This window comes from Portunus trituberculatus, chromosome 47, assembly GCF_017591435.1.
Source record: "Portunus trituberculatus isolate SZX2019 chromosome 47, ASM1759143v1, whole genome shotgun sequence".
Lineage (NCBI taxonomy): Eukaryota > Metazoa > Arthropoda > Malacostraca > Decapoda > Portunidae > Portunus > Portunus trituberculatus.
The window spans coordinates 31,701,114-31,725,918 of record NC_059301.1 but is presented as its reverse complement, the minus strand read 5'-3'; the positions used below and the strand labels follow the sequence as shown (position 1 = coordinate 31,725,918).

Below are 24,805 nucleotides of genomic sequence, written 5' to 3'. Positions count from 1 at the left end.
CGTTAAGCGGAGTATTACTGTATAACAAAACAATATATAGGCATAGTCTTGTCTCTAAATGTAATTGATAGGTAGGCTACAGAATAGCGACTAACAGAAATCTGTTTTTATATTTTATACTAAGAATCTAACAAAGAATATTTGGAGGTTCCAAGCAATCACTCAGCAAATGAAAAGGAAATGTGTACAATTATGTTTTGAATTTACATATCAAGGGACATAACTGGGGAAAAGATATGTATATATGACACTATACATTAGTAGAAAAAATATATATTAGAATATCATTTACACAAAAGTTTTTACAAGGGTTGTTGAGTTGGATCTTTGGATGGTCATGTTCAGCTTCAGTGAAATAAATTTGCAGGTGATCAACACACAATAACATGCAACGACTGACAACTTTTTATGATGACTACAATTGCTTTACTTTCTTGTCTCCAGTAATCTGTGAGTGTGGTGAGGGTGCAAATTAGAGCATGAGCCACTTTCTGGATGTGACATTACAGCAAGGTGATTATTAGGGCATATATGCTGTGCTTAGTTCACTACTGACTTGTGAAGCAGAATGCTGACAGCAGATGAGGATAAAATATCCACAGTGGTGTCATGTCTACACCAATCACACAACAGTGGTGATGTTAGCTGCAGTTTGTCATGTGAGGGAGTCACAATGCAAAACTTGATCAAGCCAAATTCAAACTACAAATTCTTGAAGCTTTGTGACTGACATTGTGAGTAACTATGGTATCTTAATCTTATTCATATACTAATATTTTGATGTGATCATTATTGGTGTTCTCATAAACAAAAGCAATTAAAACATTATTTATTTCAGAAAGTAATAGCATGTGAAGTCAATCAGATTCATACCATGAAAATATGCCAAATGGTTATGCTTGAAAAATCACTTTTTGTCTGAAGTCACCTGACTCCACAACCCTCGTTTCTACTTGCATGTTTACCTGAACTGAAAATTACCAAAAGTAAATGAAATGGCAAAGAAATGACAAAGTCCTTATCATCATTCAATTAATTTACTTATACATGCCAAATAAGTTTTCAATCATTATTGTTAATGATGAAATTTTGTCAAAATTGTCACACATTTTCTCACTATTATAAAAATACTTTTGGTTCATACAATAAGGCATATTAGCTGGACAATTTCTAGTCTTGGCTGCTTGGTAACAAATATGTTTACCTTCATAAAATTTAAGCAGTATAAAAATGAGTTCACAATACCCTGTAATATGGAAGGGGAGCCAAAAGCTAGGTAATTTTCAGTATTTGACTGGAAGCTTCTCTCAACACAACAGCTTTGACTTAAGTATAGTGAGCCTGACATCTTTTTACTTAAAATATAAAATAAATAGCATAGTGCATGCCCCATCTCAGTCAAACAGGATTTGTTTACTTAAGACTTCATCTTTAGCATGAATTATCAAATATTTCTCCTATTAAGTTATTTACATTCATTTATACAATAATAACAATTAGGCTATTAATTAATACCTTATTTAAGATATACAACATACAGGATGACTTAGAAGTTGACTTACATAGAATGGAACTGAAGTTATAAGCCTCAACCCACAGTGATATTAAAGAATTACTAACACCACAGATTATATACAGACACAGTGGATTCAAGTGTAATAGCTCAATGTGTGTGCCCAGGCTTCAGGAAGATGCATCTGCTTCTGGTGGGTGCACCAGAAGCAGATGCATCTTCTTGAAGCCTGGGCATACTACAATGTTGGTGGCAATCATCACTGGGCAGCCAAGACCCAAGATCATTTAAAACATCCATGTTAACATTTGCATCTCTGACACTGAGTTTCAATCTGCATCTGGGCACTTAGACTGACATAACTGATAGATCTTTAATTCATACAGATATAATAATTTAGTGTACACTTCCCATACTACAGGTGTTTGCTGAGCCAGAGACTGAACTCACTGATAGGAGTATGATCTCAGCTTGTCTGTTCTCACACTATGCCTGCCTGTCAAAGTGTGTGTGTGTGTGTGTGTGTGTGTGTGTGTGTGTGTGTGTGTGTGTGTATATTCATATGGTATGTATTTTATAATTATAAACTTCAAACCATATGCAAGCTACTGAACTTTGAGAAAAGACAGATCAGCTATTACTTACTATTACTGCTTGATTTGTTTTTGTTTTTTAAATTGTAAATATAACAATGAAAATTAGTAACTATGAAAAAATAGTGTTCTTGGAGGCAATAAATATTAGTATAAATTGTTGCTGGGAGTTTTATGATCAGTTTTCCTAAATAAAAATAAATTTTGCCTTGCACTGCCTGTCTGTTTGTTGGACCCTGATCCATTCTTGACCCAGATGTATGTATAGCTGGTAAGGTAGACAGAAAAATTGAATGGCAGATTTATAAACAAAAATATAGAAATCATCACCAATATTCAAAATTCCTTAACTTTTCCCTTTAATATATAAAGGAATTATTTATATACAAGTCAACTGAGATACATTCTTACCAAAGATACTGACTGGCTTATCCTAAATGAATTATTAAATATCACAATTCTCTCATGATTCATGACGATACAAAATCATTGTCATCTTAATCAAAACCTAATATTACATACTGAAACACACCATCTTAGTTTGGTTGAGAATAATGCAAAAAATAAGGGTGATATGTATTTTCAAAGTCATGGATTCTGGGTTAAGATAAGATTTTCTGCCAAAATGACAGGACCAAAAGTGTTCAGAGAACAGATGAATTTCATCAACACAAATGAGTCTCTGTCAGCCCGTGTTATTTGTCTTAGTACATTGCTGTCTACTGAAAGTCTCTTACATTCAAGACTTTAGGCTTGCTACAAGTCTTCTTTAAAGAGCACCTTTTTTCCACACATTCAAGATATACTGGATCTAATTGTACTTATTTCATCTATTAAGTTTTTTCTATGCTAACCTATTGTCACTCAGACACATGCTTATGATTTCTGCTTGCACTATATCACAAAATTCTGTTCTGTATTGTATTCTCAAACCAAACATCTAAATGGCCACAATGCAGTGTGTTACTTGATTGCCTGTTTTTAAAAGTAACTACAGTTATGAACCAATGACCAGCAGTGGCTTTGCTCGCTCCTCCTGTGCCACATCATGGATCTGGTCAAACTGTCACGGGCAAAACATTATTAATGGGCTATTTTTGTGAATCCACTGTACCAAGTCTGTATATACACTATGACTTATACCCTCAGATCCGTGGCGGTCACTCTCTTACTGGTAAGTGATCAGGCACTCAACTTCTGCAGAGAGTTATTGCAGTACATGGGACTGGATGGATCAGGTGGACTGGTCACCAGATTGAGGTGAGTGGGGGCTAACAGAAAGCCTTGGACTGGAAGATGCTAACCCACAACTCTGGAGAAAAGATATACATTATCAGATATACATATATTAGTAAATGTTCTTGGAAGACACTAATCAACCTCCTCCTTTGGTCTACTGACCTAACTGGTGATGAAGTAGGGGTCAAGAGTACTGCTGCTGCCTCATGCCTCATTTTCTCCTTTCATATTCGCTTTGCAGATGCATGACACGCTCCTTATCGTTATTTTTCTCGGCTTCCTCTATCATCTTCAGAAGTTCATATTGGAGGTTATCCAATATTAGTGTTTCTTTCTGTGATACATTTCATGTTGAAGATCCAGAGAAGCCACAGCCAAGAGTATTATGCATCTTAAAAGCTAAATAAATATATCAAGCATACAAAAATTATTCCACATCAAACTTAAGAACAATAAAATTTTCTATAAATCAAATGACAAGTTTCCAGAAATACTTACAATTTTGTTAATTTTTAGGTGGATGAGTAATGATGCCAATTCAATTTCTTCAGAATAATGATTTTTGAGAGGCACACTACGGAAGCCTTCCCGCAGACACAACACCTGTCAGGGCCAAAATGTCTGTTAGTCGTCAATACTATAAAACATTCATCTTAATGGTTAATTTATGATACTGAACATGTGAGGTTCTCAATGGTAGAATGGAAAGCATGTCATGCAGACAAAATGTGGTCATTTTAGATGGTGCTATTTCTCACTGGGTCCTAATCTATGTGACAATAATTTGCAGGTGATCAATAAAACAATGTTATGTTGCTAATTAATACAGAGAAAATGTGCCAAGTGAAACTGAAAAACAAACTGAAAAGGTTAGGAACTATTGTTTATACTGGTTGAGTTCTTTGAAAATTGTATCTATTAATAAAAATTTGGAAAATATTTTTGTTTGGTAAACATTAAACATATTTTCAATTACACAATTCCTTTACAATCACAAATTAATATACAGCTAATATCAGATAACAGGAAGAGGAGGTGAGGATCTCACTGGATAGGTGGCCTGTCCTATCTGGTTGGGCTCTCCAAAGATGTCTTCATCGTTGACCACAAAACGAATCAGAGCGCATTCAGGATTTGACACATTGAAGCGCATTGGGTGACACCACGTTGGGTTGAGGCCATTGTCACCTGAGTATAAACATGGGTAGAGTAAGGATAAATGTATAGGTGAACAACTTTTACATACTTGAAACAATGTAAACAGTTATCTACACTTTATGTGGTTGAGCAGTCTGTAAAGCAATTTTTAAATGTAGAATTCACCTTGTAATCATCTATTAATCAAATCAAAGTCTGATTTCCTCAGTAACACATTTCATATAAGAAAAGGCTGAGTTGTGAAACAAACTGTGAATTTCAGTGGCTTCCTACTACTACCTACCACTAGTATGAGTCAAGTCTGAGTTTTACAGCAGCTAGTTTGAAAATCTTTAAAGATTCCTTCCCCAAGCCATTTAGGACCTAGGACAAATTTTCTTCTTTTAAGTGCACCACAAGTAAAGACCATATTTGAGTACAAAAAATTTTGTGAGATGCTCACAAAAGAGGGAACAGATAGGCACATCTTGTTGCATGCCTCACTAATTCACGAATGAGACAGATGGAGAATATGAAGAAATCTTTGTGCAAGATGGTTATTTGGGAAAAAAGGTTTTATTTTCATGTGTCAGGAAGACTGACTCCAGGAAGGAGGAAAAAAAAAAAAAAAAAAAAAAAAAAAAAAAAAATCCTGCTGAAATCATTGCTGACAGGTCAGAGAGAGAGAGAGAGAGAGAGAGAGAGAGAGAGAGAGAGAGAGAGAGAGAGAGAGAGAGAGAGAGAGAGAGAGAAAAAAAAAAAACGACTTTACTTATGGAGGCATGTTAATATTTCTTACTTGAAACAAATAAGGAAGGATTAAAAAACAAACACAGAGAATTCCAGAATATACAAGTGGAAGCGATGAAGAATAATGATAGTAGTTAATTCTTGCATTAATAATGTGACAGAATATGGTGAGAATTAGAATATCTTGTGCAGCGATGCTGTAGGAAGGGGACCAGAAAAACATGCAATTGGCAGGTTCTGAAAACCACTAAGTATGTGCATAAATATCAAGCAAGTTGCAACACTGTAACATTGAGTAAAAGATTGATGAAAAGCAGTAAAAGGAGAGCAGTTGAGGTAAATAATTTGACACCATCCTATTATGAAGAGCTGTACCAATTGATTTTTGCCATCTCCCAATACATGTGAACTGTATTCCATACAGGAGTTCATAAACCCGTGTAAAGTTAGTAGCTGAGAGGAAAAGAATTGATAACTGACAAGATACGAGGTGAAAGATTTCCAGTTGAGATTTTTTTAAAAGGAGAGTTCAATCATGTCAAGTACAAGAGAAGTGATATCTGAGTGTTAATGTAAGTGGGATAATTTTATAAAAGGCTATATCAGTGAACTGATGATGGAACTAAACCTTTGATGCACCAAACAACTGTGGCAGTAAATTAAAGAAATCTAGTGAGCTTTTCTTCTTTAACTGAGACTCTAGGTGAACAGGCAGCACGTCTGCAAAAAGCCATTGGCAACAGGGAGACAGGCTGCTTCAGTAGAGTGAAGAGCAGGTGCTTGAGTGGATCTCTGGCATAATGTGACTGCTCTCCGCTCCACCAAGAACGTTCTCACATCTGTAGTTGACATCACTCCTGTTGACACCATAGCTCAAACCTGCTTCATAGCTACGATAGGACAGCCCACAACCAATTCATCCCCACAATGCAAAGACACTTAAATACACAAGGAATCCACAATACACACACAAGAGTGACTGACATACTACAACATAGAGAGGAATGGGTGGATGCTATCTACCTGGACTTGAAAAAGGCCTTTGATAAAGTACCACACAATAGACTGATGTGGAAACTAAAGAAGATTGGAGGAGTAAATAATAAACTAGCAAAATGGATGGAAAATTACTTAGTGGGAAGAGAAATGAGAACAGTGGTGAGAGGAAGGAAGCCCGAGTGGAAGAAGGTAACCAGTGGAGTTCCACAAGGGTCAGTGCTTAGTCCCATCATGTTTTTGATTTATGTTAATGATATGCCAGTATGAATTGACAATTACATGAACATGTTTGCGGACGATACTAAAATTATGAGGAGAGTAAGGAATGTGGAAGATTGTAACAAGTTACAGGAAGATCTTGATAAAATATATGAGTGGAGTAAGGAGTGGCAGATGGAATTTAATATAGACAAGACCCATGTTATGAAAATAGGAAGAAGTAGATACAGACCAAACTGAGATTACAGGCTGGGTGATGAGAAAATTAAAGAGACGAATGAGGAGAAAGACTTAGGAGTAACCGTGCAAAACACTTTGTCACCGGAGAAACACATTAACAATATTTTTTGGAAAACATATAACATGCTTCAAAATATTGGCCTTGCGTTCCACTACCTAGATGAAGGAATGATGAAGAAGATATTATGTACCTTAATAAGACCCCAGTTAAAATATGCAACTTGTGTCTGGTCACCGCATATGAAGAAAAATGTGAAGAAGGTAGAAAGGATACAGAGGCTGGCAACAAGGATGGTACCAGGACTCAGGGAGTTAGACTATGAGGAAAGACTGAGGAAGCTGGGGCTGACCACATTAGAAGAGAGAAGAACAAGAGGAGACATGATAGCTATGTATAAATTGGTAAACAAGATTGACATACTGGACAGAGAGTTGATAAAGGTGACCACAAGTAATCATCTCCAAGGACATGGAAAAAAGCTAATAAAAGACATCTGTCTAAATGACGTGAGAAAATACAGTTTCCCGCATCGTAGCATTGATAAATGGAATAAACTGAGCAGTCATGTCGTTGACGCGGTGTGTGTCAATCAGATGAGAGATATGACAGGAATGGACAAGGAGACAGGACACAGAGAGCTTAGCTCGGGCCCTGTAATACACAAATAGGTAAATACACACACACACACACACACACACACACACACACACACACACACACACACACACACACACACACGAGACGCGGTAGAGGAAGCACGCAATACCGTCGCTCCCGAGAATCAGCTGATCTTCACTACCTTTGTTTGGGTTTGCAGTGGCCGGGGCAAAAAGTGTGGACTCATTTTTTTTTCATGAATAGTGTTAAATAGTAATGAGTGAGAAAGAGATTCCATCTAAATGCAGGTATGTGACAAGGGAAAGAATGAAAGCTGATGATGACAATTTTGGTGAGGGAGAAAGAGAATTTGAAGGCTTTGATACGGCGCAAACTTCACTATTTGATAGAGTCTTGACTATCGAACGTAAATTAGATTAATTGATAAAGGAGAGTATGGGAATGAAAGAGAATGAAGAACAGGATAAAGAGCTCCAGAAATTGAAGGAAAGGATAAAAAGAGTGGAAGAAAACGAAACTAGGCTAAGAACCGAAAATTAAGAATTAAAAGTCCAAATAGCGAACTATAAGAAATTGATGGACGAAAGACTCGGTAAAGCCGAGAAAGAAAAAGAAAAGCTAAAAGATCTAGTTAACAAAGAAGAAGAAAGAGTACAAGACGATTAAAAAAGAAGTACAAGCATGGAGAATCCAAGATAAGAAAGACAAGGAATCATTTCAAGAAGTATTTCAAGAACAGTTAAAAGAAAGAGATGAAAATATGACAAGCAAAATGATAGGAGTCCTCAAGAAAAAGAAAATTTAGTAAGAGAAATTGGAAAAAAAGAAGAGTGTAATTATTTTTGGACTGAAAGAAAAAATGTTAAATATAGACCAAGAAGGGAAAAAGACGAAATGAAATCAGTAAAAGACCTACTAAAACATCTGAATGACGAGGATAGACAGAACTTAGAAGAGGAAGTAGAAGAAATCCATAGAATGGGACCATATCAAGAAGGAACAGTGAGACCAATTAAGATATTACTAAAATCACAAGCAGCAGCAGAAGAAGTACTATATAGAAAAACAAAACTCAGAGAAACAGAAGGTTGCAAAGATATATATATAAAGAAAAATAGAAACGAGGAGGAAAGGAAGAGACACAATGAACTGGTGGCAGAAGCAAGAGAAAAAATAATGAAAGGTCAGAGGAGGAGAAGAAGGCATTTTTGGAGAATTATAGGAGACAGGATAAGGAAATGGTATATAAAAGTGAAAGAAGAGAAAAAATGGAGCAAGTTTAACTAAAAATGATAAGAACAAGAGATTAAAATGATGTATACAAACATAGATGGGATTTTATCTAGTAAATTAGAATTAAGAGATTACATAAAGAAAGAAGAACCAGATATTGTATGCCTGGTGGAAACAAAGTTAAATGAGGCAATAAAATAGACATAGATAAAAGGTATAATATATGGAGGAGAGACAGAGTGGGTAAAGGAGGAGGAGGAGTCATGATGATGTTAAGGAAGGAGATAGTGGTAAATCAAGTGGAGTTTGGGAAGGAAAATCAGAAATACTGTATGTTAAGATGCATATTAACAAAAGGAGTTAACAATCATTGGAACATATGTGCCACCAAAACAAACTCATGGACTAACCAAGAATATAGAGACATGATAGATGACACAATAAGGAGTCTTACAAGAATCATTAAGGAAAGGAGAAAAGTGATATTGGTAGGAGATTTCAACTGTAAGGAGGTAGACTGGGAAAATTATGAAAGTGGTATGGGGAAGATGCCTGGGAGATAGATTCCTGAACCTAATGATAGATAATTTGATGGTCCAAAGAGTAAAGGAAAACACAAGATTCAGAGGAAACGATGAGCCGGCAAGATTAGACCTAGTTTTTACAAGGGATATACCAATTAACGATGATATAAGATACAAGTGCCCATTGGGAAAGAGTGACCATGTAATATTAGAAATGGATATAGAAGAAGGAAAGGAAGATAGAGATGAATCATACAAAGGAGACCGATTAAATTACAGAAAGGCTGATGTTGAGAATCTCAAGAACTATTTTAAAAAAAACGTAAACTGGGAGGAGATGGAAAACTCATTAACGGTTCAAGAGAAATATAACTTATTTTTGGAAATATACAAAACTGGGGTCAGGGAATATGTCCCAAAATATAGACCTAAAGAAGGAAAGAAAGATTGGTTTAATGCAAGATGTGCTAGGGCAAAGGAGAAACGAGATGGAGCATGGAAAAGGTGGAGAAGAAAAAGAAATCCAGAAAATAAGGAAAACTTCAAAACAGCAAGAAATGAATATGCTAAGGTGAGAAAGGAAGAAGAAACTATGAAAAGGACATTGTCGAAAAATGTAAGGAACAACCAAAATTGTTCTACAGATTCATAAATGGAAAAATAAGACAAAAAAAAAAACAATAGAAAGGTTAAAAGGAGAAAACGGAATGGTGGAAGACCCAAAAAGTATGGCAGAACTGTTAAATAGTAAATTTCATGAGGTCTTTACTAAGGAATCCAAATTTGAAAGACCACAGGGTAATAGAGAGACTGTCTATATGAAAGAGATTAAAGTAACCAAGCTTGAAATAAAAAAGTTGATGACGGAACTAGATGAGGAAAAGGCAATGGGACCGGATGAAGTCTCAGGCAGAATACTGAAAGAAACTAGCAAGTCCAATATACATCATAAAATGCTCAACAGAAAATGGAACAGTGCCAGTGGAGTGGAAAAGAGCTGAGGTGGTTCCCATATATAAGAGCGGAAGGAAGGAAGAACCTTTAAATTACAGACCGGTATCACAAACTAGTGTAATATGCAAGATGTGTGAAAAAGTAATAAAGAAGCAATGGATTGAGTTTCTTGAAGACAACAAAATATTATCAAATAGCCAATTTGCTTTTAGAAAAGGTCGGTCATGTGTGACAAATTTATTGAGTTTCTACTCTAGAATAGTTGATACAAGAGAGAGAGGGATGGGTTGACTGTATTTATCTAGATCTAAAAAAGGCGTTTGATAAAGTGCCACATGAAAGATTACTATGGAAGTTAGAGGAGAATGGTGGCTTAAAAGGAAGCACATTGAGATGGATGAAGAATTACTTAAGGGGGAGAGAAATAAGGACGATAGTTAAAGATATGAAGTCCAAGTGGAGAACAGTAGACAGCGGAGTGCCACAGGGTCAGTATTGGCACCAATATTTTTCTCGTATATATAAATGACATGCCAGAGGAGTGAACAGCTACATAAATCTGTTTGCGGACGATGCGAAACTGTGCAGAGTCATTAAACAAAAGAGGATTGTGAAATACTACAGGAAGACTTAAACAAGATCTGGAAATGGAGCAAAAATGGAGATGGAATTCAATGTGGACAAAAGCCATGTCATGGAAATGGGAAAAAGTGAAAGACGACCAGTGGGAATCTATAAGATGGGAGATGGAGTAGAACTAGAAAAAGTAAAAAGGAAAAGGACTTGGGAGTGACAATGGAAGAAAATAATCAACCGGTAAGCCATATTGATAGAATTTTCAGAGAGACGTATAATTTGCTAAGGAATATTGGAGTAGCATTTCACTATATGGACAAGGAAATGATGAAGAAATTGATAAGTACTAAAATAAGACCTAGATTGGAATATGCAGGAGTTGTGTGGACTCCCATAAAAGAAACACATAAGAAAATTAGAAAGACTACAAAAAATGGCTACAAGAATGGTTCCAGAATTTAAAGGGATGACATATGAGGAGAGACTAAAGGCAATGGATCTACCAACCTTGGAGCAGAGAAGAGAGAGAGGATCTGATACAACTTTATAAATTGATTAACGGAATGGATGAAGTGGATAATGAGAAACTGATCCTGAGAGAAGAATATGACTTTAGAAGCACAAGATCACATAGTAAGAAACTAAGGAAGGGACGATGTCTGAGAGATGTTGAAAAATTTAGTTTCCCGCAAAGATGTGTTGAGACTTGGAACAGTTTGAGTGAGGAAGTGGTGTCAGCAAAGAGTGTACATAGTTTTAAAGAAAAATTGGATAAGTGTAGATATGGAGACAGGACCACACGAGCATAAAGCCCAGGCCCTGTAAAACTACAACTAGGTAAATACAACTAGGTAAATACACACACACACACACACACACACACACAGGACAGAGTGATGATAGTCGGGGACTTTAATTGTAAGGAAATAGTGTGGGAAGACTACGAAGTGGTAAACGGTGGAGAGTGGGCAGAGGAATTGTTAAATGTAGCAACAAATAACTTGATGACACAGTGGGTGAGATCACCAACAAGGTGCAGGGGACAAGATGTTGCAGCAAGGTTGGATTTGGTATTTACCAGGGGCATCTCCCTAAAAGAGAAATTGAGCATGAATGTCCCTTGGGGAAAAGTGACCATGATATCCTAAACTTTAAGCTGGATACGGAAATAAACACAGATAGGATTGTGGACCACAGGGAGGAAAAATTAAATTATACTAGAGCAAATTATAACCATATGAGGGAGTTCTTTAATGAAATTGACAGGACCGTGGTATACCAGGAAGGAGATATGCAATTGAAATACGATAAATTTATGGATTTATATAACTCTGCTGTGAAGAGGTTTGTGCCATATCAAAGAAAGAGGACTTTGAATAATAAAAAGTGGTTTAATAGAAATTGTGAAGAAGCAAAAAAGAACAAAGAAAAGGCATGGAAGAACCTTAAGAAAAACAGTGATGTATTATCAAGAGAAGTTTACAAAACAGCAAGGAATAGATATGTTGAAGTAAGGAGAACAGCACAAAAGGAATATGAACAAAGAGTGATGGAAAACTGTGATAGTGACCCTAAAATGTTTTACAAATTCATAAATGGAAAACTAAATAAAAGGGAGGCAATAGAAAAGGTAAAAAATGAGGAAGAAGTATATGAGGATGCTAGAGATATAGCTGAAATTTTGAACGACAACTTTTGCAAAGTGTTTACAAAGGAGGAGTATTTTATAGGAGAAAGGCCTACAGAAATAAAGCAAATGCAGGACATCATGGTTACTAAAGAAGATGTAAGGAAAATTATAAGCAATTTGGATATTAATAAATCAATGGGGCCTGATGGCATATCTGGAAGGTTGCTAAAAGAATGTTAGGATCAATTGTTGAACCCTGTATTTGATATTGTGGAAACCTCCATATGAACAGGAATAGTCCCAAAAGAGTGGAAAAGAGCTGACATTGTGCCTATATATAAGAATGGTAGCAAAATGGAACCGTTAAATTACACACCAGTATCGTTGACTAGTATATTGTGCAAGGTATGTGAAGAAGTAATTAAAGCAAAGTGGAGTGAGTATCTAGAAAGTGAAAACATTCTGAGTGAAAGACAGTTTGGTTTCAGAAAAGGAAGATCGTGCGTATCCAATTTATTATGTTTTTATTCAAGAGTGACTGACATACTACAACATAGAGAGGGATGGGTGGATGCTATTTACCTGGACTTGAGAAAGGCCTTTGATAAAGTGCCACACAATAGACTGATGTGGATACTAAAGAAAATTGGAGGAGTAAGTGATAAACTAGCAAAATGGATGAAAAATTACTTAGTGGGAAGAGAAATGCGAACAGTGGTGAAGGAAGGAAGTCCAGTGGAAGAAGGTAACCAGTGGAGTTCCACAAGGGTCAGTGCTTGGTCCCATCATGTTTTTGATTTATGTTAATGATATGCCAGTAGGAATTGACAGTTACATGAATATGTTTGCGGACGATACCAAAATAATGCGTAGAGTAAAGAATGTGGAAGATTGTAACAAGCTACAGGAAGATCTTGACAAAATATATAAGTGGAGTAAAGAGTGGCAGATGGAATTCAATATAAACAAGAGCCATGTTATGAAAATGGGAAGAAGTAGATACAGACCAAACAGGGATTACAGGCTGGGTGGTGAGAAGATTGAAGAGACCAATGAGGAGAAAGACTTAGGAGTAATCGTGCAAAACACTCTGTCACCGGAGAAACACATTAACAAGATATTTTGGAAAACATATAACATGCTCCAAAATATTGGCCTTGCATTCCACTACCTAGATGAAGGAATGATGAAGAAGATATTATGCACCTTAATAAGACCCCAGTTAGAATATACAGCTTGTCTGGTCACATATGAAGAAAAATGTGAAGAAGGTGGAAAGGGTACAGAGGCTGGCAACAAGGATGGTAACAGGACTCAGGGAGTTAGACTATGAGGAAAGACTGAGGAAGCTGGGGCTGACCACACTAGAAGAGAGAAGAACAAGAGAAGACATGATAACTATGTATAAATTGGTGAACAAGATTGACATACTGGACAGAGAATTAATAAAGGTGACCGCAAGTAATTACCTCCGAGGACATGGAAAAAAACTAATAAAGGACATCTGTCTAAATGACGTGAGAAAGTACAGCTTCCCGCATCGTAGTATTGATAAGTGGAATAAACTGAGCAGTGATGTCGTTAACGCGGTGTGTGTCAATCAGATGAAAGAGAGATATGACAGGAGTGGACAAGGAGACAGGACACAGAGAGCTTAGGTTGGGCCCTGTAATACACAAATAGGTAAACTACACACACATCGGATCATCAATTTGGCTTTAGGAAAGGGAGGTCATGTGTAACAAATCTACTGAGCTTTTATTCAAAAGTGGTTGGCAAAATACAAGAGAGAGAGGGATGGATGGACTGTGTATATTTGGATTTAAAAAAAGCTTTTGACAAGGTACCGCACATGAGACTGCTATGGAAATTAGAGATTTATGGAGGACTGAAGGGAAAAGTGTTAAAGTGGATGGAAAACTACTTGAGATGGAGAGAGATGAAACTAATAAGGGATGCAAAGTCGGACTGGTTGGTGGTGGAGAGTGGAGTCCCACAAGGTTCAGTGCTGGCACCAATACTTTTCCTTGTCTATATTAATGATATGCCAGAGGGAGTAAACAGTTATATTAATTTGTTTGCGGATGATGCGAAGTTGTGTAGGTAAGTGAAGAGTGAAGAAGATTGTGAAATTTTACAGTTAGATCTGGATAGGATTTGGGAGTGGAGCAAGAGGTGGGAGATGGAATTTAATCTGAACAAAAGTCATGTAATGGAGATGGGGAAGAGTGGAAGAAGACGGCCAAGAGGGTCATACAAGATGGGTGAAGGAGTAGTGTTGAAAAAGGTGGGAAAGGAAAAGGATTTGGGAGTGATAATACAAGACTATGGACAGTTTGAGGCTCATATTGACAAGATGTTTGGAGAAACATATAATTGATTAGAAATATTGGATTAGCCTTTCATTATATGGATAAAGATATGATGAAGAAATTAATTAGTACGGTAATTAGACCAAGATTGGAATATGCTGGGGTGGTTTGGTCCCCTTATAAAAAGAAGCATATAAGGAAGTTGGAGAGATTGCAGAGAATGGCAACAAAATGGTTCCAAATTGGCAGAAATGACCTATGAGGAGAGATTAAAAGAAATGAATTTACTTACCTTGGAACAAAGAAGAGAAAGAGGGGATTTAATACAGGTTTATAAACTGTTGAACGGCTTGGATGAAGTGGATAATGAGCAAATGATGTTGAGAGAAGAAAATTTAAATCGAACTACGAGATCGCATAGTAAAATGATAGCCAAGGGAATATGCTTGAAGGATGTGAAGAAATATAGTTTCCCACAGAGATGTGTGGAGGTGTGGAATAGTTTGAGTGAGGAGGTGGTGTCAGTGAGGAGTGTGCATAGTTTTAAAGGAAAGTTGGATGTGTGTAGATATGGAGACAGGGCTAGACGAGTATGATACCCAGGCCCTGTAAAATTACAACTAGGTGAATACAACTAGGCAAATACACACACACACACACACACACACACACACACACACACACACACACACACACACACACACACATGAAGAGAGACTAAAGGCTATGGATCTACCAACTCTGGAACAAAGAAGGGAGAGAGGAGATCAGATACAAGTTTATAAATTGATCAACGGAATGGACCAAGTGGATAATGAGAAACTGATCTGAGAGAAGATTATGACATTCGAAGCACAAGATCGCATTGTAAAAAGCTGAGAAAAGGAAGATGTCTGAGAGATGTTAAAAAACATAGTTTCCTGCAAAGATGTATTGAGACGTGGAACAGTTTAAATGAAGTAGTGTCTGCAAAGAGTGTGCATACTTTTAAAGTAAGATTGGATAAGTGTAGATATGGAGACGGGGCCACACGAGCATAAAGCCCAGGCCCTGTAAAACTACAACTAGGTAAACACACACACACACACACACACACTGTGCAGAGTTATAAAGCAAAAAGAGGATTGTGAAATACTGCAAGAAGACCTAAATAAGATCTGGGAATGGAGTAAAAAGTGAGAGATGGAATTCAATGTGGACAAAAGCCATGTCATGGAAATGGGAAAGAGTGAAAGACGACCAGTGGGAATCTATAAGATGGGAGATAGAGTAGAAATGGAGAAAGTAAAATAGGAAAAGGATTTGGGAGTGACGATGGAAAAAAATAATCAACCGGCAAGCCATACTTTTAGAATTTTCAGAGAGACATACAATTTGCTAAGGAATATTGGAATAGCATTTCACTACATGGACAAAGAAATGATGAAGAAATTAATAAGTACTATAATAAGACCCAGATTGGAATATGCAGGAGTAGTGTGGACCCCTCACAAAAAGAAACATATAAGGAAGCTGTGGAGACTACAAAAAATGGCTACAAGAATGGTCCCAGAACTTGAAGGGATGACATACGAGGAGAGACTAAAGGCTATGGATCTTCCAACATTGGAGCAGAGAAAGGAGAGAGGGGATATCATACAAGTTTATAAATTGATAAACGGAATGGGCCAAATGGACAATGAGTATCTGATCCTGAGAGAAGAATATGCCAGTCGAAGCACAAGATCGCAAAGTAAGAAGCTGAGGAAGGGAAGATGTGTAAGAGATATTAAAAAGTATAATTTTTCACAAAGATGTATTGAGACGTGGAACAGTTTGAATGAAGTAGTGTCTGCAACGGGTATGCATACTTTTAATGTAAGATTGGATAAGTGTAGATATGGAGATGGAGCCACATGAGCATAAGCCCAGGCCCTGTAAAACTACAACTAGGTAAACAAAATTAGGTAAATACACACACACTAGCACAACAACATAAGGTTTGTCCTACGTAACTCCTGTTGAATTTCATATCTAAATAATGACATTGAGACATGCAGAGTAGAGTCATCAGCACTAGTAATCACCTATGTTAAAGATAAATAGAGAGTTGTGAATGGATGATGTGATCTTACTGGTCCAATAAGGAAGTCTGGTGGCTAATCAGATCCAATGCAAGGTCTATTATAGTGGAAAAAGTTAACTTATGTATATTGTTAGGCCCTGATAAGGAGAGAGTGAGGTAAGATGTACAAATAATCAATGTGCAGTGTGGTTAATAAGGCTTGGTTCTCTACTGCTAGTCATGGATGAAATCTTATCTATTTCAAGAATATGTGTATTTACCTATTTACCTATTTGTGTATTACAGGGCCCAAGCTAAGCTCTCTGTGACCTGTCTCCTTGTCCATTCTTGTCATATCTCTCTTTCATCTGATTGACACACACCACGTCAATGACATCACTGCTCAGTTTATTCCACTTATCAATGCTACGATGCGGGAAACTGTATTTTCTCACATCATTTAGACAGATGTCTTTTATTAGCTTTTTTCCATGTCCTCGGAGATGATTACTTGTGGTCACCTTTATCAACTCTCTATCCAGTATGTCAATCTTGTTCACCAATTTATACATAGTTATCATGTCTCCTCTTGTTCTTCTCTCTTCTAATGTGGTCAGCCCCAGCTTCCTCAGTCTTTCCTCATAGTCTAACTCCTGAGTCCTGGTACCATCCTTGTTGCCAGCCTCTGTACCCTTTCTACCTTCTTCACATTTTTCTTCATATCTGACCAGACATAGCTGCATATTCTAACTGGGGTCTTATTAAGGTACATAATATCTTCCTCATCATTCCTTCATCTAGGTAGTGGAACGCAAGGCCAATATTTTGAAGCATGTTATATGTTTTCCCAAAAATCTTGTTAATGTGTTTCTCCGGTGACAAAGTGTTTTGCACGGTTACTCCTAAGTCTTTCTCCTTGTTCTTCTCTCTTCTAATATGGTCAGCCCCAGCTTCCTCAGTCTTTCCTCATAGTCTAACTCCCTGAGTCCTGGTACCATCCTTGTTGCCAGCCTTTGTACCCTTTCTACCTTCTTCACATTTTTCTTCATATGCGATGACCAGACACAAGCTGCATATTCTAACTGGGGTCTTATTAAGGTACATAATATCTTCCTCATCATTCCTTCATCTAGGTAGTGGAATGCAAGGCCAATATTTTGAAGCATGTTATATGTTTTCCAAAAAATCTTGTTAATGTGTTTCTCCGGTGACAAAGTGTTTTGCACGGTTACTCCTAAGTCTTTCTCCTCATTGGTCTCTTTAATTTTCTCATCACCCAGCCTGTAATCCCAGTTTGGTCTGAATCTACTTCTTCCCATTTTCATAACATGGGTCTTGTCTATATTAAATTCCATCTGCCACTCCTTACTCCACTCATATATTTTATCAAGATCTTCCTGTAACTTGTTACAATCTTCCACATTCTTTACTCTCCTCATAATTTTAGTATCATCCGCAAACATGTTCATGTAACTGTCAATTCCTACTGGCATATCATTAACATAAATCAAAAACATGATGGGACCAAGCACTGACCCTTCTGGAAATCCACTGGTTACCTTCTTCCACTCGAACTTCCTTCCTCTCACCACTGTTCTCATTTCTCTTCCCACTAAGTAATTTTCTATCCATTTTGCTAGTTTATTATTTACTCCTCCAATCTTCTTTAGTTTCCACATCAGTCTATTGTGTGGTACTTTATCAAAGGCCTTTCTCAAGTCCAGGTAGATAGCATCCACCCATTCCTCTCTATGTTGTAGTATGTCAGTCACTCTTGAATAAAAACATAATAAATTGGATATGCACGATCTTCCTTTTCTGAAACCAAACTGTCTTTCACTCAGAATGTTTTCACTTTCTAGATACTCACTCCACTTAGCTTTAATTACTTCTTCACATACCTTGCACAATATACTAGTTAACGATACTGGTCTATAATTTAGCGGTTCCATCCTACTACCATTCTTATATATAGGCATAGTGTCAGCTCTTTTCCATTCTTTCAGGACTAATCCTGTTTGTATGGAGGTTTCCACAATATCAAATACGGGGTTCAACAATTGATCCTTACATTCATTTAGCAACCTCCCAGATATGCCATCAGGCCCCATTGATTTATTAATATCCAGATTGCTTATAATTTTCCTTAAATCTTCCTTAGTAACCATGATGTCCTGCATTTGCTTTATTTCTGTAGGCCTTCCTCCCATAAAATGCTCCTCCTTTGTAAACACTTTGCAAAAGTTGTCGTTCAAAATTTCAGCTATATCTCCAGCATCCTCATATACTTCTTCCCATTTTTACCTTTTCTATTGCCTCCTTATATTTAGTTTTCCATTTATGAATTTGTAAAACATTTTTGGGTCACTATCACAGTTTTCCACCACCCTCTGTTCATATTCCTTCTGTGCTGTTCTCCTTACTTCAACATATCTATTCCTTGCTGTTTTGTAAACTTCTCTTGATAATACATCACTGTTTTTCTTAAGTTTCTTCCATGCCTTTTCTTTGTTCTTTTTTGCTTCTTCACAATTTCTATTAAACCACTGTTTATTATTTAAAGTCCTCTTTCTGTAATATGGCACAAACTTTTTCACAGCAGAGTTATACAAATCCATAAATTTATCGTATTTCAATTGCATATCCCTTTCCTGGTATACCACGGACCAGTCAATTTCATTAAAGAACTCCCTTATATGGTTATAATTTGCCCTAATATAATTTAATTTTTCCTCCTGTTCCACAATCTTATTCGTGCTTAATTCTGTATCCAGCTCAAAGCTTAGGACATCATGATCACTTCTCCCAAGGGACATTTATGTTCAATTTCCTCTTTTAGAGATGCCCTGGTAAATACCAAATCCAACCTTGCTGCAACATCTTGTCCCCTGCACCTTGTTGGTGATCTCACCCACTGTGTCATCAAGTTATTTGTTGCTACCTTTAACAATTCTCTGCCCACTCACCACCGTTCACCACTTCGTAGTCTTCCCACACTATTTCTTTACAATTAAAGTCTCCAACTATCATCACTCTATCCTTTCTGATGAGTTCTTGCTTCATTCTGTCTAGAGTATTTCTCATCACCATTTGGTACTGTTCATATTCCCAAGCACTGGTTCTGGGTGGTATGTATACTGTTATAATATTAATGTCCCTCTTGCCATCTGTTATAAGCATATTTATCACTTCCTCATTTCTCTTACTATAGTTCACCTCCTTCACTATCAGATCTTCCTTAGTAAGAACCATTATACCACGACCTCCTTTATTTTTTCTATCATTTCTCCATACTTTGTAGTGTTTTACAACAAACCAGTCTAGCTTTATTTCGGCCTTAGCTTTGTTTCCACCACACACATTATATCCGGTTCATTATTTCTTAAGTAATCCATACATTCTAGCCTCTTAGACAGAAATCCATCTATGTTCGTGTAAGACACTTTTATTCCATTCCTAGTCTCATTCTTCCATGTAATGCTCTATTCCGTCTGTTTTATCCACCACTTCTTTAGCCTCCCGTTTCTCATCCTCCAAAAAAACTTGGTCTTTTCCTCCTCTGTTCATTCCTCTCTTTCACTTCAGTTACAAGCTCTTTCATTTTCATTAGCTCATCCTGTGACATATTTCTTCTTATGTAAATTGTTTTGGTTTCCTCAGAGTCCTTAAGTTTCAAAGCCCTCCTCAACAAGGCCTCAGCTGCCACCTGAGACTTTAATTTCAACTTTAATGGTCTATTCTTGCCTTCCTCACAAGCTCCCAATCTCACACTTTCTTCTACCTCAGCATATAGGTCCTCTTCCTCCACAGAGATCTTATTCAGTAAAGACTTAATCCTGTCATTTTCCTTATCCCTCCTATCCTGCCAGTTTCTGTTAGTTTCCTCCCTCAATCCTGTTATGATCACACATTTTTCTTTTCAGCAATATCTCTCACCACATACTCATTTTCCTTAAGTGCCTATACCATTTCACTCTGCGTAATCACTTTTATTTTCCTCTTCCTGCTTTTTCACTATCTCCTAAAGGACCTTTGTACCTCCTGATGTTCATGGTTCACTTCTTTCATCCTAGCATCAATTAGATTAAGGCATTCCTCCTTCCTCAAGTCCCCTTCGGATATTTTCATCTCCATTTCTAGGAGTTTAGCCTTCATCTCTTCACATTGTTTCCTTAGTTGTTGGTTTTCTTTCTCCATCTCTACTTTTTCCTTCAATAGCTCTTTATTTGCTATCGTTAACAAATAGATCTCTTTTTTGAACGAATCATTCTCGGCTATAACTCTATCCAGTTTTTCTTCTATGGACAAAATGTTTAGGAACTTACTTTCCAGTGCCTGGATTCTTGCATCCATATCTAATTTCTCCAGTCCTCTTGAAGTAGTTACAAAACCTTCAAAATCCTTCGGTTGTCTAGGGGTAGCCGCCATGTTTGTTAACGTCAGCTGATTACGGCCAAAACAATCACCGCCCACACTCTCATCTCAGGGACCACTCTCCACATGCCTCAATTTCAACACTATGCGACAGTAGGACATCAACAGGACACTAATTTAGAGGTACCCAAGCCCTGTAACACCATAGGTATTTTCACTTCTTCCTGTCTGCAGCCGGAGATGAGCCGTCCTCTCTCAGCGACGGGTGTGTGTGTGTGTGTGTGTGTGTGTGTGTGTGTGTGTGTGTGTGTGTGTGTGTGTGTGTGTGTGTGTATTTACCTAGTTGTAGTTTTACAGGGCCTGGGCTTTATGCTCGTGTGGTCCCGTCTCCATATCTACACTTATCCAATTTTTCTTTAAAACTATGTACACTCTTTGCTGATACCACTTCCTCACTCAAACTGTTCCAAGTCTCAACACATCTTTGGGAAACTAAATTTTTAACATCTCTCAGACATCGTCCCTTCCTTAGTTTCTTACTATGCGATCTTGTGCTTCTAAAGTCATATTCTTCTCTCAGGATCAGTTTCTCATTATCCACTTCATCCATTCCGTTAATCAATTTATAAACTTGTATCAGATCCCCTCTCTCTCTTCTCTGTTCCAAGTCTCAACACATCTTTGCGGGAAACTAAATTTTTTAACATCTCTCAGACATCGTCCCTTCCTTAGTTTCTTACTATGCGATCTTGTGCTTCTAAAGTCATATTCTTCTCTCAGGATCAGTTTCTCATTATCCACTTCATCCATTCCGTTAATCAATTTATAAACTTGTATCAGATCCCTCTCTCTCTCTGCTCCAAGGTTGGTAGATCCATTGCCTTTAGTCTCTCCTCATATGCCATCCCTTTAAATTCTGGAACCATTCTTGTAGCCATTTTTTGTAGTCTCTAATTTTCTTATGTGTTTCTTTTTATGGGGAGTCCACACAACTCCTGCATATTCCAATCTAGGTCTTATTTTAGTACTTATCAATTTCTTCATCATTTCCTTGTCCATATAGTGAAATGCTACTCCAATATTCCTTAGCAAATTATCGTCTCTCTGAAAATTCTATCAATATGGCTAACCGGTTGATTATTTTCTTCCATTGTCACTCCCAAGTCCTTTTCCTTTTTTACTTTTTCTAGTTCTACTCCATCTCCCATCTTATAGATTCCCACTGGTCGTCTTTCACTTTTTCCCATTTCCATGACATGGCTTTTGTCCACATTGAATTCCATCTCCCATTTTTTGCTCCATTTCCAGATCTTGTTTAAGTCTTCCTGTAGTATTTCACAATCCTCTTTTTGTTTAATGACTCTGCACAGTTTCGCATCGTCCGCAAACAGATTTATGTAGCTGTTCACTCCCTCTGGCATGTCATTTATATATACGAGAAAAAGTATTGGTGCCAATACTGACCCCTGTGGCACTCCGCTGTCTACTGTTCTCCACTTGGACTTCATATCTTTAACTATCGTCCTTATTTCTCTCCCATTAAGTAATTCTTCATCCATCTCAATGTGCTTCCTTTTAAGCCACCCTTCTCCTCTAACTTCCATAGTAATCTTTCATGTGGCACTTTATCAAAAGCCTTTTTTAGATCTAAATAAATACAGTCAACCCATCCTCTCTCTCTTGTACTTTATCAACTATTCTAGAGTAGAAACTCAATAAATTTGTCACACATGACCGACCTTTTCTAAAACCAAATTGGCTATTTGATAATATTTTGTTGTCTTCAAGAAACCCGATCCATTGCTTCTTTATTACTTTTTCACACATCTTGCATATTACACTAGTTAGTGATACCGGTCTGTAATTTAAAGGTTCTTCCTTCCTTCCGCTCTTATATATGGGAACCACCTCAGCTCTTTTCCACTCCACTGGCACTGTTCCATTTTCTATTGAGCATTTTATGATGACTTGCTAGTTCTTCCCTACATTCTTTCAGTATTCTGCCTGAGACTTCATCCGGTCCCATTGCCTTTTCCTCATCCAATTCCGTCATCAACTTTTTTATTTCAAGCTTGGTTACTTTAATCTCTTTCATATAGACAGTCTCTCTATTACCCTGTGGTCTTTCAAATTTGGATTCCTTAGTAAAGACCTCATGAAATTTACTATTTAACAGTTCTGCCATACTTTTTGGGTCTTCCACCATTCCGTTTTCTCCTTTTAACCTTTCTATTGTTTCTTTTTGTCTTATTTTTCCATTTATGAATCTGTAGAACAATTTTGGTTGTTCCTTACATTTTTCGACAATGTCCTTTTCATAGTTCTTTTCTTCTTCCTTTCTCACCTTAGCATATTCATTTCTTGCTGCTTTGAAGTTTTCCTTATTTTCTGGATTTCTGTTTCTTCTCCATCTTTTCCATGCTCCATCTCGTTTCTCCTTTGCCCTAGCACATCTTGCATTAAACCAATCTTTCTTTCCTTCTTCTTTAGGTCTATATTTCCAAACATATTCCCTGACCCCAGTTTTGTATATTTCCAAAAATAAGTTATATTTCTCTTGAACCGTTAATGAGTTTTCCATCTCCTCCCAGTTTACGTTTTTAAAATAGTTCTTGAGATTCTCAATATCAGCCTTTCTGTAATTTAATCGGTCTCCTTTGTATGATTCATCTCTATCTTCCTTTCCTTCTTCTATATCCATCTCTAATATTACATGGTCACTCTTTCCCAATGGGCACTTGTATCTTATATCATCGTTAATTGGTATATCCCTTGTAAAAACTAGGTCTAATCTTGCCGGCTCATCGTTTCCTCTGAATCTTGTGTTTTCCTTTACTCTTTGGACCATCAAATTATCTATCATTAGGTTCAGGAATCTATCTCCCCAGGCATCTTCCCCCATACCACTTTCATAATTTTCCCAGTCTACCTCCTTACAGTTGAAATCTCCTATCAATATCACTTTTCTCCTTTCCTTAATGATTCTTGTAAGACTCCTTATTGTGTCATCTATCATGTCTCTATATTCTTGGTTAGTCCATGAGTTTGTCTTTGGTGGCACATATGTTCCAATGATTGTTAACTCCTTTTTGTTAATATGCATCTTAACATACAGTATTTCTGATTTTCCTTCCCCAAACTCCACTTGATTTACCACTATCTCCTTCCTTAACATCATCATGACTCCTCCTCCTCCTTTACCCACTCTGTCTCTCCTCCATATATTATACCTTTTATCTATGTCTATTTTTATTGTGTGTGTGTGTGTGTGTGTGTGTGTGTCCTGTCTTAACTATCCCATTCTGTGGGTGATATGTTTGTTAGGAACAGATAAATAAACTAAGATTACATCTTTCAGTCTCATCATTCAAAGGTTCAGCACAAAAATGTTTCATGCTGGCTAAAACTTACGGACTGTTTTGGTGGTGCACTTCCCATTGGAGTCTTCTTCAAAGCCAATAATCTCCACCTCCACCAATGGGGAAATGCAGCCTCGCCCAGATTTGCTGAGGTGCCGTGCACCAAAGATCTAGCAATACAAGGGAATCAGAGGCTACAAGTGAGGGTGGGGTATGATAAGATTACCACCTTTTCTTACACGTTATTATAATGTAGAGAGCTATAAAGAAGTAACAGACAAACATATTATTCAAACTAGAAAAACTATTGGAAGTATTCAGATGTTCACAAATTTTTACTCATGATAAATCTACCTTCTAAAGCAGCATATGCTGGAAGAGATAAAAAATGAAATGCTACTACAATAACAATTCAAAATAAAGTGCTATGGATCTTACTTTCAATTACCATCCACTATGTAAGAGTAAAACATTCTAAGTGAGTTAAGGT

General features: G+C 37.1%; 1 protein-coding gene across 1 annotated transcript in view; it reads right to left on the bottom strand.

Moving 5' to 3' along the window:
• Nucleotides 1–100: 100 nt before the first annotated feature.
• LOC123498080 (1-phosphatidylinositol 4,5-bisphosphate phosphodiesterase gamma-1-like) overlaps nt 101–24,805 on the bottom strand; it is a 167,755-nt gene continuing 143,050 nt past the window's right edge. Inside the window, 4 exon segments of the mRNA XM_045245179.1 lie at nt 101–3,418; nt 3,844–3,948; nt 4,394–4,533; nt 24,368–24,485. Of these exon segments, the coding sequence (XP_045101114.1) occupies nt 3,341–3,418; nt 3,844–3,948; nt 4,394–4,533; nt 24,368–24,485 (441 nt within the window). The 3' untranslated portion in view covers nt 101–3,340.